Source organism: Silene latifolia, chromosome 1 (genome assembly GCF_048544455.1).
Source record: "Silene latifolia isolate original U9 population chromosome 1, ASM4854445v1, whole genome shotgun sequence".
Taxonomy (NCBI): domain Eukaryota; kingdom Viridiplantae; phylum Streptophyta; class Magnoliopsida; order Caryophyllales; family Caryophyllaceae; genus Silene; species Silene latifolia.
The window spans coordinates 183,118,231-183,130,174 of NC_133526.1; the positions used below are offsets into that span (position 1 = coordinate 183,118,231).

The window sequence follows — 11,944 nt, forward strand, 5'->3', positions numbered from 1 at the left end:
AGTATCTTGTAATGAAATCTAACATTTCCAATATACAAGTTATCAAATTAAAATGTTAAGTAATTAAGATGAAAATACAACTTTATGTAGGGTATTTATTAAGTAATTTTGCTGGGCTTATTATTAGTTTATTAATAGGTTTGTCTTATCTAAAAATAGGTCTTACACAATAATTTACGGGTTTATAGAGTAATTTTTTTACTGAAAATAAACGAGTTAATATTTTACTTTTGACTCGTAACTCGATTGATACCTCGAGAATCGGGACAATTGGAAAGATCCATAAATGAATCCTATGTTTTTGATATTTTCAGAAATTATATGGATTTAAATACTACTTCTATTATTCAATGAAACTTGGCATGCTTTAGCAAATGACACAAGTCAACAAAAGCCAATGCGGCATGTGATACGATCCATTGCAAATGTTCTACATTAGTCATGAAAGAGACTTGTGTGGGGTTTATATAGAATTGAGTTATATCACCCTTTTAGCTAGCTTTTGGGGTGGGTTCTCCCAATATATGCAACAATGGTATCAGAGCTAACCACCACCCTTTTGCATCCTCGCGCCCTAGGAGGTGACGTCGACATTGCAGTGTTTGACCCAGGGCAAGAAAGAAAGTTCTAGCGCACAACCCGCTGATAGTGATGTCGGCATATCAGTGTCCGTCCGGGGCTAGAAGGTTCTAGCGCAAAGCCAGCAGGCGAGGGCGCGTGGATGCGGAGCGTGGTGGAATGATACGATCCATTGCAAATGTCCCACATTAGTTATGAAAGAGACTTGTGTGGGGTTTATATAGAATTGGGTTCTACCACCCTTTGAGCTAGCTTTCGAGGTGGGTTCTCCCAATAAATGTAACAGCATGCGGAAGTTCTTTTGTTGGATTCATGTTTAGTAATCGATGCTCCAAGGCCTCAAACTAAGCCCATGAAATATAATACTCTCTTCATCGCGCTTATTTGTATAATATCTATTTTATTTTTGACTGTCTCAGTTAATTATTTATCTTTTATTTTGGGAATACTTTTGATGAACAATTTGTCCTCTACACTCAATTTGGTCATGAATCTAAAGAACTTTTCCTAAATTTATCCTTCACAATCAATTTGATGAACAAGTGACCGAAATAAAGGGAGTAGCAAGTTAGGGGCCTCATACATCCAAAGAACCTTTCCTAAATTTTTGACAGGTTAAAGGCTAAAAGAGGAGTGAAACAAAGGGGCTTGCAGAGGCACTAACTCCTTAAGAAATGAAAATTTAGAATTTTTTTTAAAGGTTATATATATCGATTGTTAGCTCCTTGAAATTTTCCAACAAATTTCCACCCCTCTTAATTTCATATCATAGTTATGCCTGAAGGTCATACAATCGTATAATTTACTCTGCTACAAATTATATAAGATTTTTTCCTGATAAATTTACTCAATGAAAAGCATTATCATAAAGCAGTGTAAATGATGAGCTTAGACGCAAAATAACAAATAGAGAAACACAGATTCTCATTTGTGACGGTAATATCCGTCACAAGGGAGATTTATTGATAGAGAAAAGCTCAGTGGCATTTTGTACAATTAGTAAAGCATTGTCTTTTAAAGCGAATTATATGCCTATTACGTACTTCTATAGTGTGTCCTATACGTCAATTTATACGCACTTTAATAAAAAAAATGTTATGATTTTGCTTTAAATAGATAATCTATTTAATTTTACCTTTTAAATGACAAACTAGTTTTGTTACCCGTGAAAATCACGGGTTATCTCTAGGAAAATTAAAAATTTAGATAGTTCATTTTTGTTGTGAATATCAAATGAAATCAGAATTTATTTCATCATTGATACATATTCCTATTCTTTAATTTTGATCATCATCTAATAAAAATTCATAAATTTTAGAATTTTATTATGAACGAATTAGAAAACTTTAAAACCAAATTGAAATATTGAAGTTGATAGTTGTATAAAAAAGTGAATTTACATGTGAAGTGTGCATGACATCAAGAATTATCCGCTAGCCATACGACTTCACCACAATGTCTTCCTTTTGTACCGCCTACAAAACAAAAGTACAACAAAAACAATACAGAAATTAGTAATTCATCATTTCAAATTCAAGTTAAAGAAAATACTTCGTATTGCAAATTTTTACCACCCCCCAAATGATTGTTTTGGAGGAAAATAAATGAGACGATCTTAAATAGGAGAGGCTAAATACTGCTAATTTGGAAGTTAAATGATGTACGCTAAAATTAGTGTTCACAAACTTTAAATGACATAAATATTAATTAGGAAAAAAAACAAAAACATGCAAAGGGTTGTATATAATTGGTTGATTTATATAATCTTTATGGTGGTAGGAATTATTGCAAAATTAGTATGAGAGTTAAATGGAGTAACGGTTAGGCTAGGGTAGGGAATTAGAAGAGACTTGTGAGAAAATTCGACGATGTCTTTATGAAAATCATTGGACTTATGTGAATATTATCGTTGGTTGAACTTAAATAATGGTTGAATATAAAATGCCATAATTTAACGTTTAAGAATATTATTCAGCTACTCATTAGTTTTTCTTTTCATATTTGTGTAATTTTAAATAAATAAATAAATGTGTAATTTTAATGAGCTATATTACTATAAAAAATGTTAATCGATTCACTAACATTTTTTTTATTGTAAAATGGGAATTTTAATTGTAAATTAAGAAATTTTGATGTGAATTTTGGTAAGTTACATCTTTTTTTTTTGAAATTTTTTAATTCAAACATGAAATATAGTTTGTAATTTGGAAGTTCATGAGTAATAGTTATTAAATGGAGGATTAGTGAATGAAAACTATTGTAGGTTTAATAGCCATATAAACTATTGATTCACATCTTTTAATTTGCCTTTTCATTTATTTTTGAGTTATGAGTATTGTTAAATAAGATAATTCATTAGTGAGGAGCTCAAGAGGTAAAACAAATAGGAAAAAATGTTAATGAAAATTACTATTATTATTATTATTGATCTTAAATAGTGGTTGAAATAAAATGTCACACCTTTACTTTTAAGAATATTATTAAACTTCACAATTATCTTATTTTAATTAAAAGGGTTTGTATAACGATCTTAAATAAATAGATGTAGGTGTTAATTTTAAGTGGTACAATTTCAGGACAGTTAATGTTATATTGTCAATTGTCATTAATCAAGTAAGCAATATAAATTAAAATTAATTAATATTAACTAATCTAAAAATGACATGTGGAATAAAATTAAATGGTATAAGTAGCCTTTTAACTATATAGTATAGATGTTTGCGTGGAGAATGGTTGGGTAGGCGTGTGTCAATCTTAACCAAGGTAGCAATGTAAATGTCTATGTGGCTTTTCCGCATTCTACGTGCCTTTGTCTAGTTGGCATTTTTTAAGATGCCTTTTAATAGTATTTTATAGATTTTTATAAGCAAGTTTCTCATTATTATAGTCTCCAATATATTAGAGTCTTAAAGGTAATTAAGAGCGGGTTTGGGCCGGGCATGGACGGGCCTAAACTTAAAAAATTTGTCCGGTGGGCCTAAATTTGTTGCCCGTGTTCATTATAGCGGGCCTATTTTGATTGTTCATACCCGCCCATCAAAATAGGCGGGCCTACCCCTGAGATCATAGGATCAAGCTATAACAAAAAAAGATGTACTTTTTCACATACCGATTTTACTCTTTCACATATGTTTTTTTACGATTTTACCCTTATCATTTTCTATTCACATATTTTACCCATGCTTACCCTTCCTCGCTCAGAACCTTGCACATACATACTGTTACCTTCCCCACCCTCCGCCCTACCCCATACTCTGTCGGTCCCCTGTCCTGTGTTAATCGCTCTAATGTCAATTTAAATTTAAACCTCAAGGACACCATGGCAGATCGCCAAGACGATTGTGAAGGAAGTTAATAATGGTGACCCAATATTGCAGATCACCAAAAACTCTAGCATAAGGCCAGAGGATGAACATGTAACACCCCCACATACCAGGGTACTTTATCAAGGACTACCCAAGCATGAGAGACTGTTACCGTCTCGGTTGCCCGAGGATATAATAGTATATCAAAAGAAACCATTCCACAATATTTATTGAAGTATATAAAGTTTAACGATTACATTGTTCCAAAATCAAACCAAAATAAATGTCTATAAAACTCAAAACAACTGAAATCCTAAACAGCTAATCTCGTCACAACGAAAGCTCGACTCGAAGTGATGACTCCCCATCTCATCCCTATAGCTAAAGACCATCATCACCTGTCACAATCTGCTCACCATCCCCGAATGGATCACCACAGATTTTACAAAACAACAACGGGGTCAGTCACTGCATAACTAAAGTAAGCCAAATGCAACAAAGGTAAAACAGATGTTCCACAATCAATCTCCAACTCCCAATCACATCTCATAACTGACTACACACCTAAGTGTGTAGCCCTGTCAGATTACTGCCGCAACAGATAATCCTCGCCGCCAGTGGGGGACCGCAGTCTTGCCCACCTAAGCCCTGCTCATCACACGAGCGACAACCCATGTTCCTTAATGTGCACATTCCCTCTTGTGGCGGGTTCCACAAAGGACGAATCAAGGGCGTAAAGCCACTCCCGCAAGTGACCCCACTCAGCCGAGGACGCACCTCGCAATCATCAACAATCATCTCAACTCCAATACTCCAATATACAATCAACAACAACAGTATCATACCAATTAAGTCACAAAATCACAATCAGCAACTTAACTCAATTACGCAATCAACTGAGTAGATAAACCCTACCTTAGCACAAATCTGATACGAGTCAACAAGAAAGCTAGAACGGCTCCTCTACGAACTCTCCACCTACCAATAATCATACAATCGAATTACAATCATGCAAAATCTCCCGTTTTGTGAAACTATGAAACAGAGAGTTTTATGTTGAGTGAAAAGCTCGATAGTCTTATTAATTCATATTTACGTATATATACAACCTAATACAATCTTCTAGTCCAAGCAAAATCCTATAAGAAAGGTAACAGTATAACAAAATAATCTTCTCAAATATTTACATTCCTCCAATTACGTATATACCATATTACCGAATATTCTAAGAATATCGATAATATTCTTTCACTCCCCCTCAAGTTGGAGCACGTGGTAACCCAAGTCCCAACTTGCACTGCAGATAGTTGAATGTCTCACCTCCGAGCGCTTTTGTAAATAGATCAGCGATTTGCTCCTTACTTCGAATGTGAGACGTGACGATCGAATTATCCACCAAATATTGTCGAATGAAATGACAATTAATTTCTATATGCTTAGTTCGATCGTGAAATACCGGATTTTTAGCAATGTGTAAAGTGGCCTGGTTATCACAAAATAACTTCATTGGTGTTGTATGAAAAACACCTAATGATGCAAGAAAGGATCGTAACCAAACTAACTCACTTGTAACCGCTGTCATTGCCCTGTACTCTGCCTCGGCCGTAGACTTTGACACGGTTACTTGTTTTTTCACCCTCCATGATACCGGTGTATTGCCGAGTGCTACATAATAACCACTGAGCGATCTTCTCGTAATAGGACAACTAGCATAATCGGAATCACAGTAGCCACGCAACTGCAAATCGTTATGCTTGTTAATTATTATTCCCTTGCTTGGATTCATCTTAATTTACCTCACAACTCTCAATGCACCGTCCCAATGTTCTTTTCGCGGTTCATGTACAAACTGCGAGAGGATATGCACAGCATACACGAGGTCAAGTCTCGTGATTGTGAGGTAAACCAACTGCCCGACTATTCGTCTATACTTCAAGATGTCTTTCAGAACATGCTCCTTTGCTAAAGCCAACTCATGTCGTTGTGCGATATGAGTATGTGCCGGTTTTGCCCCCGTCATTCCCGCTTCATCGATGATGCCTAAAGCATACTTCTTTTGATTTAGAAATAGGCCTTGCTTCCCATGCTCTACTTCGATTCCCAAAAATACTTGAGCTTGCCTAGCTCCTTTATACCAAAAGCTTCATTCAAGAAAGACTTAAACTTTACACAAGCAGAATTATTGTTGCTCACGACTATCATGTCGTCTACATACACGAGTACACCAATGAAAACATCACCTCTATTATATGTGAAAAGAGAGTAATCTGCTAGAGATTAAATGAACCCGTACCTTTGTAGCGAATTAGTCAATTTGGCAAACCAATTTCGGGATGCTTGTTTCAACCCATATAACGACTTGAGCAATTTACAAGCTTTATTTTTCCCATTCGCTTCGAACCCCTATGGAACTCGCATGTATACATCTTCATCTAATTCGCCGTGTAAAAATGCGTTATTCACGTCCAATTGTTCAATTAACCAATTCTTGGCCACTGCCACGGCTAGCAAGCATCTTACACTCGTCATTTCTGCCACTGCTGCGTATGTCTCGTGATAGTCCACTCCTTTAATTTGAGTGAATCCTTGAGCAACTAACCTCGCTTTATACCTTTCTATGGTCCCGTCAGCTTTGTACTTCACTTTGTACACCCATTTGCATCCGATGGGCTTCTTTCCTTTAGGTAAGTCGACCAGCTTCCATGTCCCATTACTTTCAAGCGCATCAATTTTCTTTCTCATGGCTGCCCTCCAATTTTCGTCCTTCGCTGCTTCATGATAATTACGGGGCTCTTGAATTTCATCCACTTTTGCCATGAAGGACCTGTGAAAGTTAGAAAAACAATTGCTAACAACGTAGTTAACTAATGGATATCGAGTACCTGTCTTTGAGAACGGTTCGTGTTTGGAGTGAACATCGGCAATGTAATTCAGCAGCTTCGTGGACTTGCAGACATAGTCTTGCTTCCAATATGGCTCAAACTTATCTCTAGCACCCCCGCCAAGCTTCTCTTCTTCGATATTATCCTTATCACGGCTCTCATTTCTCTCGTCGTTACTCGTATTAGGAGCTGCAAGTTCGTCAACCATGGGAGTTTCTGGTTCATTGCTGCCGTCACTTTGTGTACTCCCCCTGGTTTCGAAATCCCCTCCTATATTCTCACTTGTAATATCCTCTAAGCACTCATGTGTCTCCAAATGATCCATGGGAACCATGGTATCAATAAGGTCTACAGTATGTTGGTTGTGATTAAAAATATTACATTCGGTATTGCTAATTTTTTCGAAAGGGAAAACGTGCTCATAAAAAATGACATCTCGTGATACAAACATTTTCTTTTATCGTAAATCATACACTTTCCAACCCTTCTTGTTGTGGGGGTACCCAAAAACATGCATCTTTTCCCACGCTCATCAAATTTGTCGCGGGTCTTGTCTTTATTATGAACATAGCAAAGGCACTCTAAGACTCTAATTCCCCTCAAATCGGGTTTTTCATTATACAAAAATTTATACGGTGTACGCCCCTTAAGTAAAGGTGTTGGTGTCCTATTTATCAAATAGGCCTCTGTCATAGCACACTCTCCCCAAAAATGTATCGGTTAATTGGCTTGAAATCTTAAGGCTCTCGCTTTTTCTAGAATGTGACGATGTTTCCTCTCTAACCTTCCATTTTGTTGGGGTGTATCGGTATTGCTAGTTCGAAAAATTAAGCCATTTTCTTCATAATAATATTTCATATGTCCCGATAATAATTCTGTACCATTGTCACTTTGTATAATTTTAAAAATTTTATTGAATTGGGTCTTTACCATATGACAAAAAACCCTCAACAATTCTCCTGCCTCACTTTTTTCTTTCATGAGATATATCCATACGACCCTACTATGATCATCGACAATGGTCAAAAAATAATGAGCCCGTGATAAACTAGCCACCCGATATTTACCCCATATGTCACAATGAATTAGTCCAAATAAAACACCGCACCTCTTATTATTCGAGTCAAAAGATAAACGAGTCTGTTTTGCCCTACAACAAGGATCACAGACATAACTAGAGTTCAAAACCAAATTACCATCAATTAAAGATGAAAAACGAGATAAGACATTATTTGACGGATGACCCAAGCGCTTATGCCACAACCGAGCATCCTCCTTCAAACCCGTCTTTGCCACGCTTTCTTCTTTTGCCTCTCGAAAGTTGTAAACCCCATCTTGATGTCCACCCCTCCCAATATCCGTCCTCGTAGACCGGTCCTGCATAACACAATAGTCGGGATGAAACGTTATTATACAATTGTTTTCTTTTATTAACTGTCGAACGAAAATTAAATTGCAAGTTAATGTTGGCACAAATAGCACATCTTTTAGCACGAAATTCTTCCCGAGCCTAATTTCCCCGTGTTCCCTTGCTTCGATTTTTCGTGCATCAGGTAAAGCCACCAAAGAAGCTCCTTCTGATCGAACATAAGCCAAGCATTCACGCATTCCCGTCATGTGGTGTGAACAACCACTATCAATTAACCATTCATTAACAATTGTAGTTTTGATACCTTTTAATTTCTCAATACCTTCTGGGCTTGTCGTCAACAGTGTTCGAAGTCGCGCTATTTCTTCCTCTGTGAAAGGAATATTTGAATTTTTTGTGTCTGCATCTTTCGAATTCGACGAACTCGTTCCTACAGCATTTGCACGAACTCCACCTGACTGAGAACGGTCATCACCGCGTCCTCCTCCTCGTGCTGAACTTCCTCTTCCTCCGGTTCCCGTGCGACCTCTACCCCTGCCACGAGCTTTGATGGTCTCATACCCATGTTTATCGTAGCATGTGTCCTCTGTGTGGTAGTATTTTCCGCAGTGGCTGCATCGTGGTGGTTCTTCTTCCTTGGCTTCTGCCTTTGAAAAACCTCATTGATTCCCTCTGCCTGGTCCGTAGCCTCTCACAGTCATAGCCGCCTCATTTTTTTCTTCTTGTGCTCGTGTCACAGTGGTGTGTCTCTCCTCTCTTAGAACCAAAGCATAGGCTCTAGCGAGTGTGGTAATTGGGTCCTCCATCAGTAAGTGAGTTCGAAGGTTACCATACAGGGTTCTATCAAGTCCCATCAAAAATTGATGGACCTTCTTCTCCTCCTTTTCTTTGGCTAATGAAGCGGCTGCTCCACATGTGCATTTGAAACTCGGCTATAGTTAGCAAGCTCGTCCCATATGGTCTTCAAACGAGTGTAGTTTTCGACGACGGACTCTCGCCCTTGTTTACACTCGTTTAATTCGCCTTTTAATTGGTGAATTCTTGAAGCATTCCCGCCTGAGTAGCGATCCTTCAATTCTGCCCATATTTCCGCCACAGGTGCTGTGAACACAATACTTGCGTGCAATTTCGGATCTATAACATTCCGTAGCCATGCTTTCAACATGGCGTTGCATTGTCTCCAAGCCACCGACTCGAGGTTGTCTTCTCCTTCATCACCACTCGATTTTTTGAAAGTTCCCTCTACTATGTCCAATTTATTCTTGGCATCAAAGACCGTTTCTGACGGCGTCTGACCACAATTCGTAGTTTTCTCCATTAAATACGATTTGTGTAAGTGAGAGACTCGGGCTATCCGATGGATGAAGGTATAATGGTGAACTCATGGGAATGGTTTTCATATTTTTGTTTTTATTATTGTCAGATTTCTCACCGTTTCCAGTCATTTAGAAATTTGGATCGAAAACTGCTCGAGATACCATGTGAAACTATGAAACAGAGAGTTTTGTGTTGAGTGAAAAGCTCGATAGTCTTATTAATTCATATTTACGTATATATACAACCTAATACAATCTTCTAGTCCAAGCAAAATCCTATAAGAAAGGTAACAGTATAACAAAATAATCTTCTCAAATATTTACATTCCTCCAATTACGTATATACCATATTACCGAATATTCTAAGAATATCGATAATATTCTTTCACTTTTTCCCCAAATTACAAAACTAGGGTAAATCCTAAAAAGACAAACTGACAAAACTTGTAGAACTAGAGGCTTACCGACGCAATCGACGCAAGAGAGGAATGAACAAGACTCACGAACAATCCACGATCTTGAGGGAGATTAGAGGTGATTAGAGTTACATTTGAAGGTTTAGGTTTTGTAAAAAGTAAAAGTGAAAATGTAAATCCCGTTTTATAACTCTAATCATCTTTAATCAAACTGCGGAAATAAATCTGTCAGACCGGATACTCGGTCGTGTATAGAGTATACTCGGTCGAGTATTACCATACTCGGCCGAGTAAGCCATATTCGGCCGAGACTTAGAAAACGGTAGTATTATAGAACAACCAATCGTGGAGTAGCAATATCCATTCAATTATGATTCGTAGTGAACAAGGCCAGGGGTTGAACTTTATGCTGCAGATCATTATATGCAAAACTCAATTGTGTACTATAGATCGTAATATGCGAACTTCAATTGATCTTTGTATTTCAAATTGAAAAAAAAAAAGATAATTTGGAATCCTGCGATCTTGGCTAATCCAATTTTGTTAACCCTTGTTTTGAGTAATTTAACTTCCATCAACTTGAAGAATTATCACAAATTTGATTAATTACCACCTTCTTCTCCACCACCCACCACGCAAGCCACCACGAACCATCAACATCCCCAATTTGATTAATTAACACAATTATCAACAAACCCTAATTTCATCCTTTAACAAACAAACAAAATTTGGTTAATCAAATAAAACTCAACAAATAATAGTAATAATCGATAAACAAGAAAATTCCTTCATTAATTTGAGAATTAGGATCCAATGTTCAATTCCTTAAATCAATTAGATTAGTTTTTAGGAAAATTGTTATAAGAGTTAATTTTCTTAGGTTTTAGGTGGCAATTGTATTATATGGAAAGATAATGAAAAAAAGTATGTGAAAAAAGTAAAATCCATGTGTGAAAAAGTAATTCCGCAAAAAAAACTCTATTGTTTTCTTAAAAAAATTACCTATTATAAAGAACAAAATAAGTTTTATGATTTTTTTAGGCTCAACTTCGTTTTGCTTAAATTTATCTAAGAAAATAATTAGCATATTGTTGTAATAATTTTTTTTTTATGTTAATGAAGTTATAATATTAATAGAAATTGGAAAACATTTTTTTAAAGCGAGCCTAGCGGGCCGGCCCATGGGCATTTCTCTTAGTTCATACCCGCCCATTAATTATAGCGGGCCTATTTTCCTTGTCCGTTACCTGATAATTTAATATATTTTAATGTCCAAACCCGCTTAAATAGCGGGCTAAGCGGGACGGGCCAAGCGGGTCGACCATCACTTGATCAGCTCTACACTATATATCAAGAGTTATAAAAACTATCCTAATTAAATGTCCAAAAGACCAAAACCTACTGGAATAAGAAGTACAAAAATGAATGTAATAAAAAAAAAAAGTAATTTGCAATGTCGTATTTGACAAAAAAAAAAAAAAAATTCTAACAAAGACCGCACTTAGTTTTAGTTGCATTAGAGGAGCGATGGGTTCAAACTTCAAACCTATTGTCCACAACATTATTGTTGTCAGAATCGCGATTCGATCCAACGATTCTACGATTTTACTATCCAAAAATGCTTGACCGATCCTGGATCCTACGATTTTATCATAGTTGTAGAATCTTACGATCCTATTAATTTGAAATTTTTTAGAGATGGGATCATAATACGATCCTACGATTTTATGATCCTACGATCCGATTCCATAATAAAATAAATTAATATATAGTTTTATATAATGACGCCGTAAAACCTAAATTTCGTGTAAGTTGTTCATACAATGATACTAAAATCATTAATTACCAATATTTTATGAATAAATATTAATAAATAAGTGTTTTGATTTTCAATTATATGTTTTTACCAAATAAAAAATTATATTTAGTGAGTTTGTAGAATCTTGCGATTCTACGATCCGATTCTACCGATTCGATCCTACCCTCCCCATCGATCCAAAGTAGAATCCCGATCCTGACAACATTACTGCACAACACCTCCCTTTTAACCACAAGATTAAGACATATTCGGTATTTG

The 11,944-nt window shown here is 36.3% G+C and overlaps 1 protein-coding gene across 1 annotated transcript; it reads right to left on the reverse strand.

Moving 5' to 3' along the window:
• Window positions 1-1,998: 1,998 nt before the first annotated feature.
• LOC141588531 (uncharacterized) lies at window positions 1,999-9,453 on the reverse strand. The gene is made up of 8 exons (XM_074409969.1): window positions 9,159-9,453; window positions 8,831-9,039; window positions 8,249-8,782; window positions 7,963-8,143; window positions 6,484-7,114; window positions 5,681-6,025; window positions 5,451-5,590; window positions 1,999-2,054 (listed from the first exon to the last, which is right to left on the reverse strand). The coding sequence occupies exons 1-8, from the start codon at window positions 9,451-9,453 to the stop codon at window positions 1,999-2,001; spliced, it is 2,391 nt and encodes a 796-aa protein (XP_074266070.1).
• Window positions 9,454-11,944: the final 2,491 nt, after the last annotated feature.

Bases quoted from the DNA above. Each gene is read 5' to 3' on its own strand.
- LOC141588531 (XM_074409969.1), bottom strand. From the start codon at position 9,453: ATGGAGAAAACTACGAATTGTGGTCAGACGCCGTCAGAAACGGTCTTT. The intron at 9,040-9,158 runs GCGAATTAAACG...CATGTGGAGCAG, and splicing joins AAGAATTCACCAATTAAAAG to CCGCTTCATTAGCCAAAGAA. The intron at 7,115-7,962 runs GTAATTTGGTTT...AACATACTGTAG, and splicing joins TTTTTCATCTTTAATTGATG to ACCTTATTGATACCATGGTT.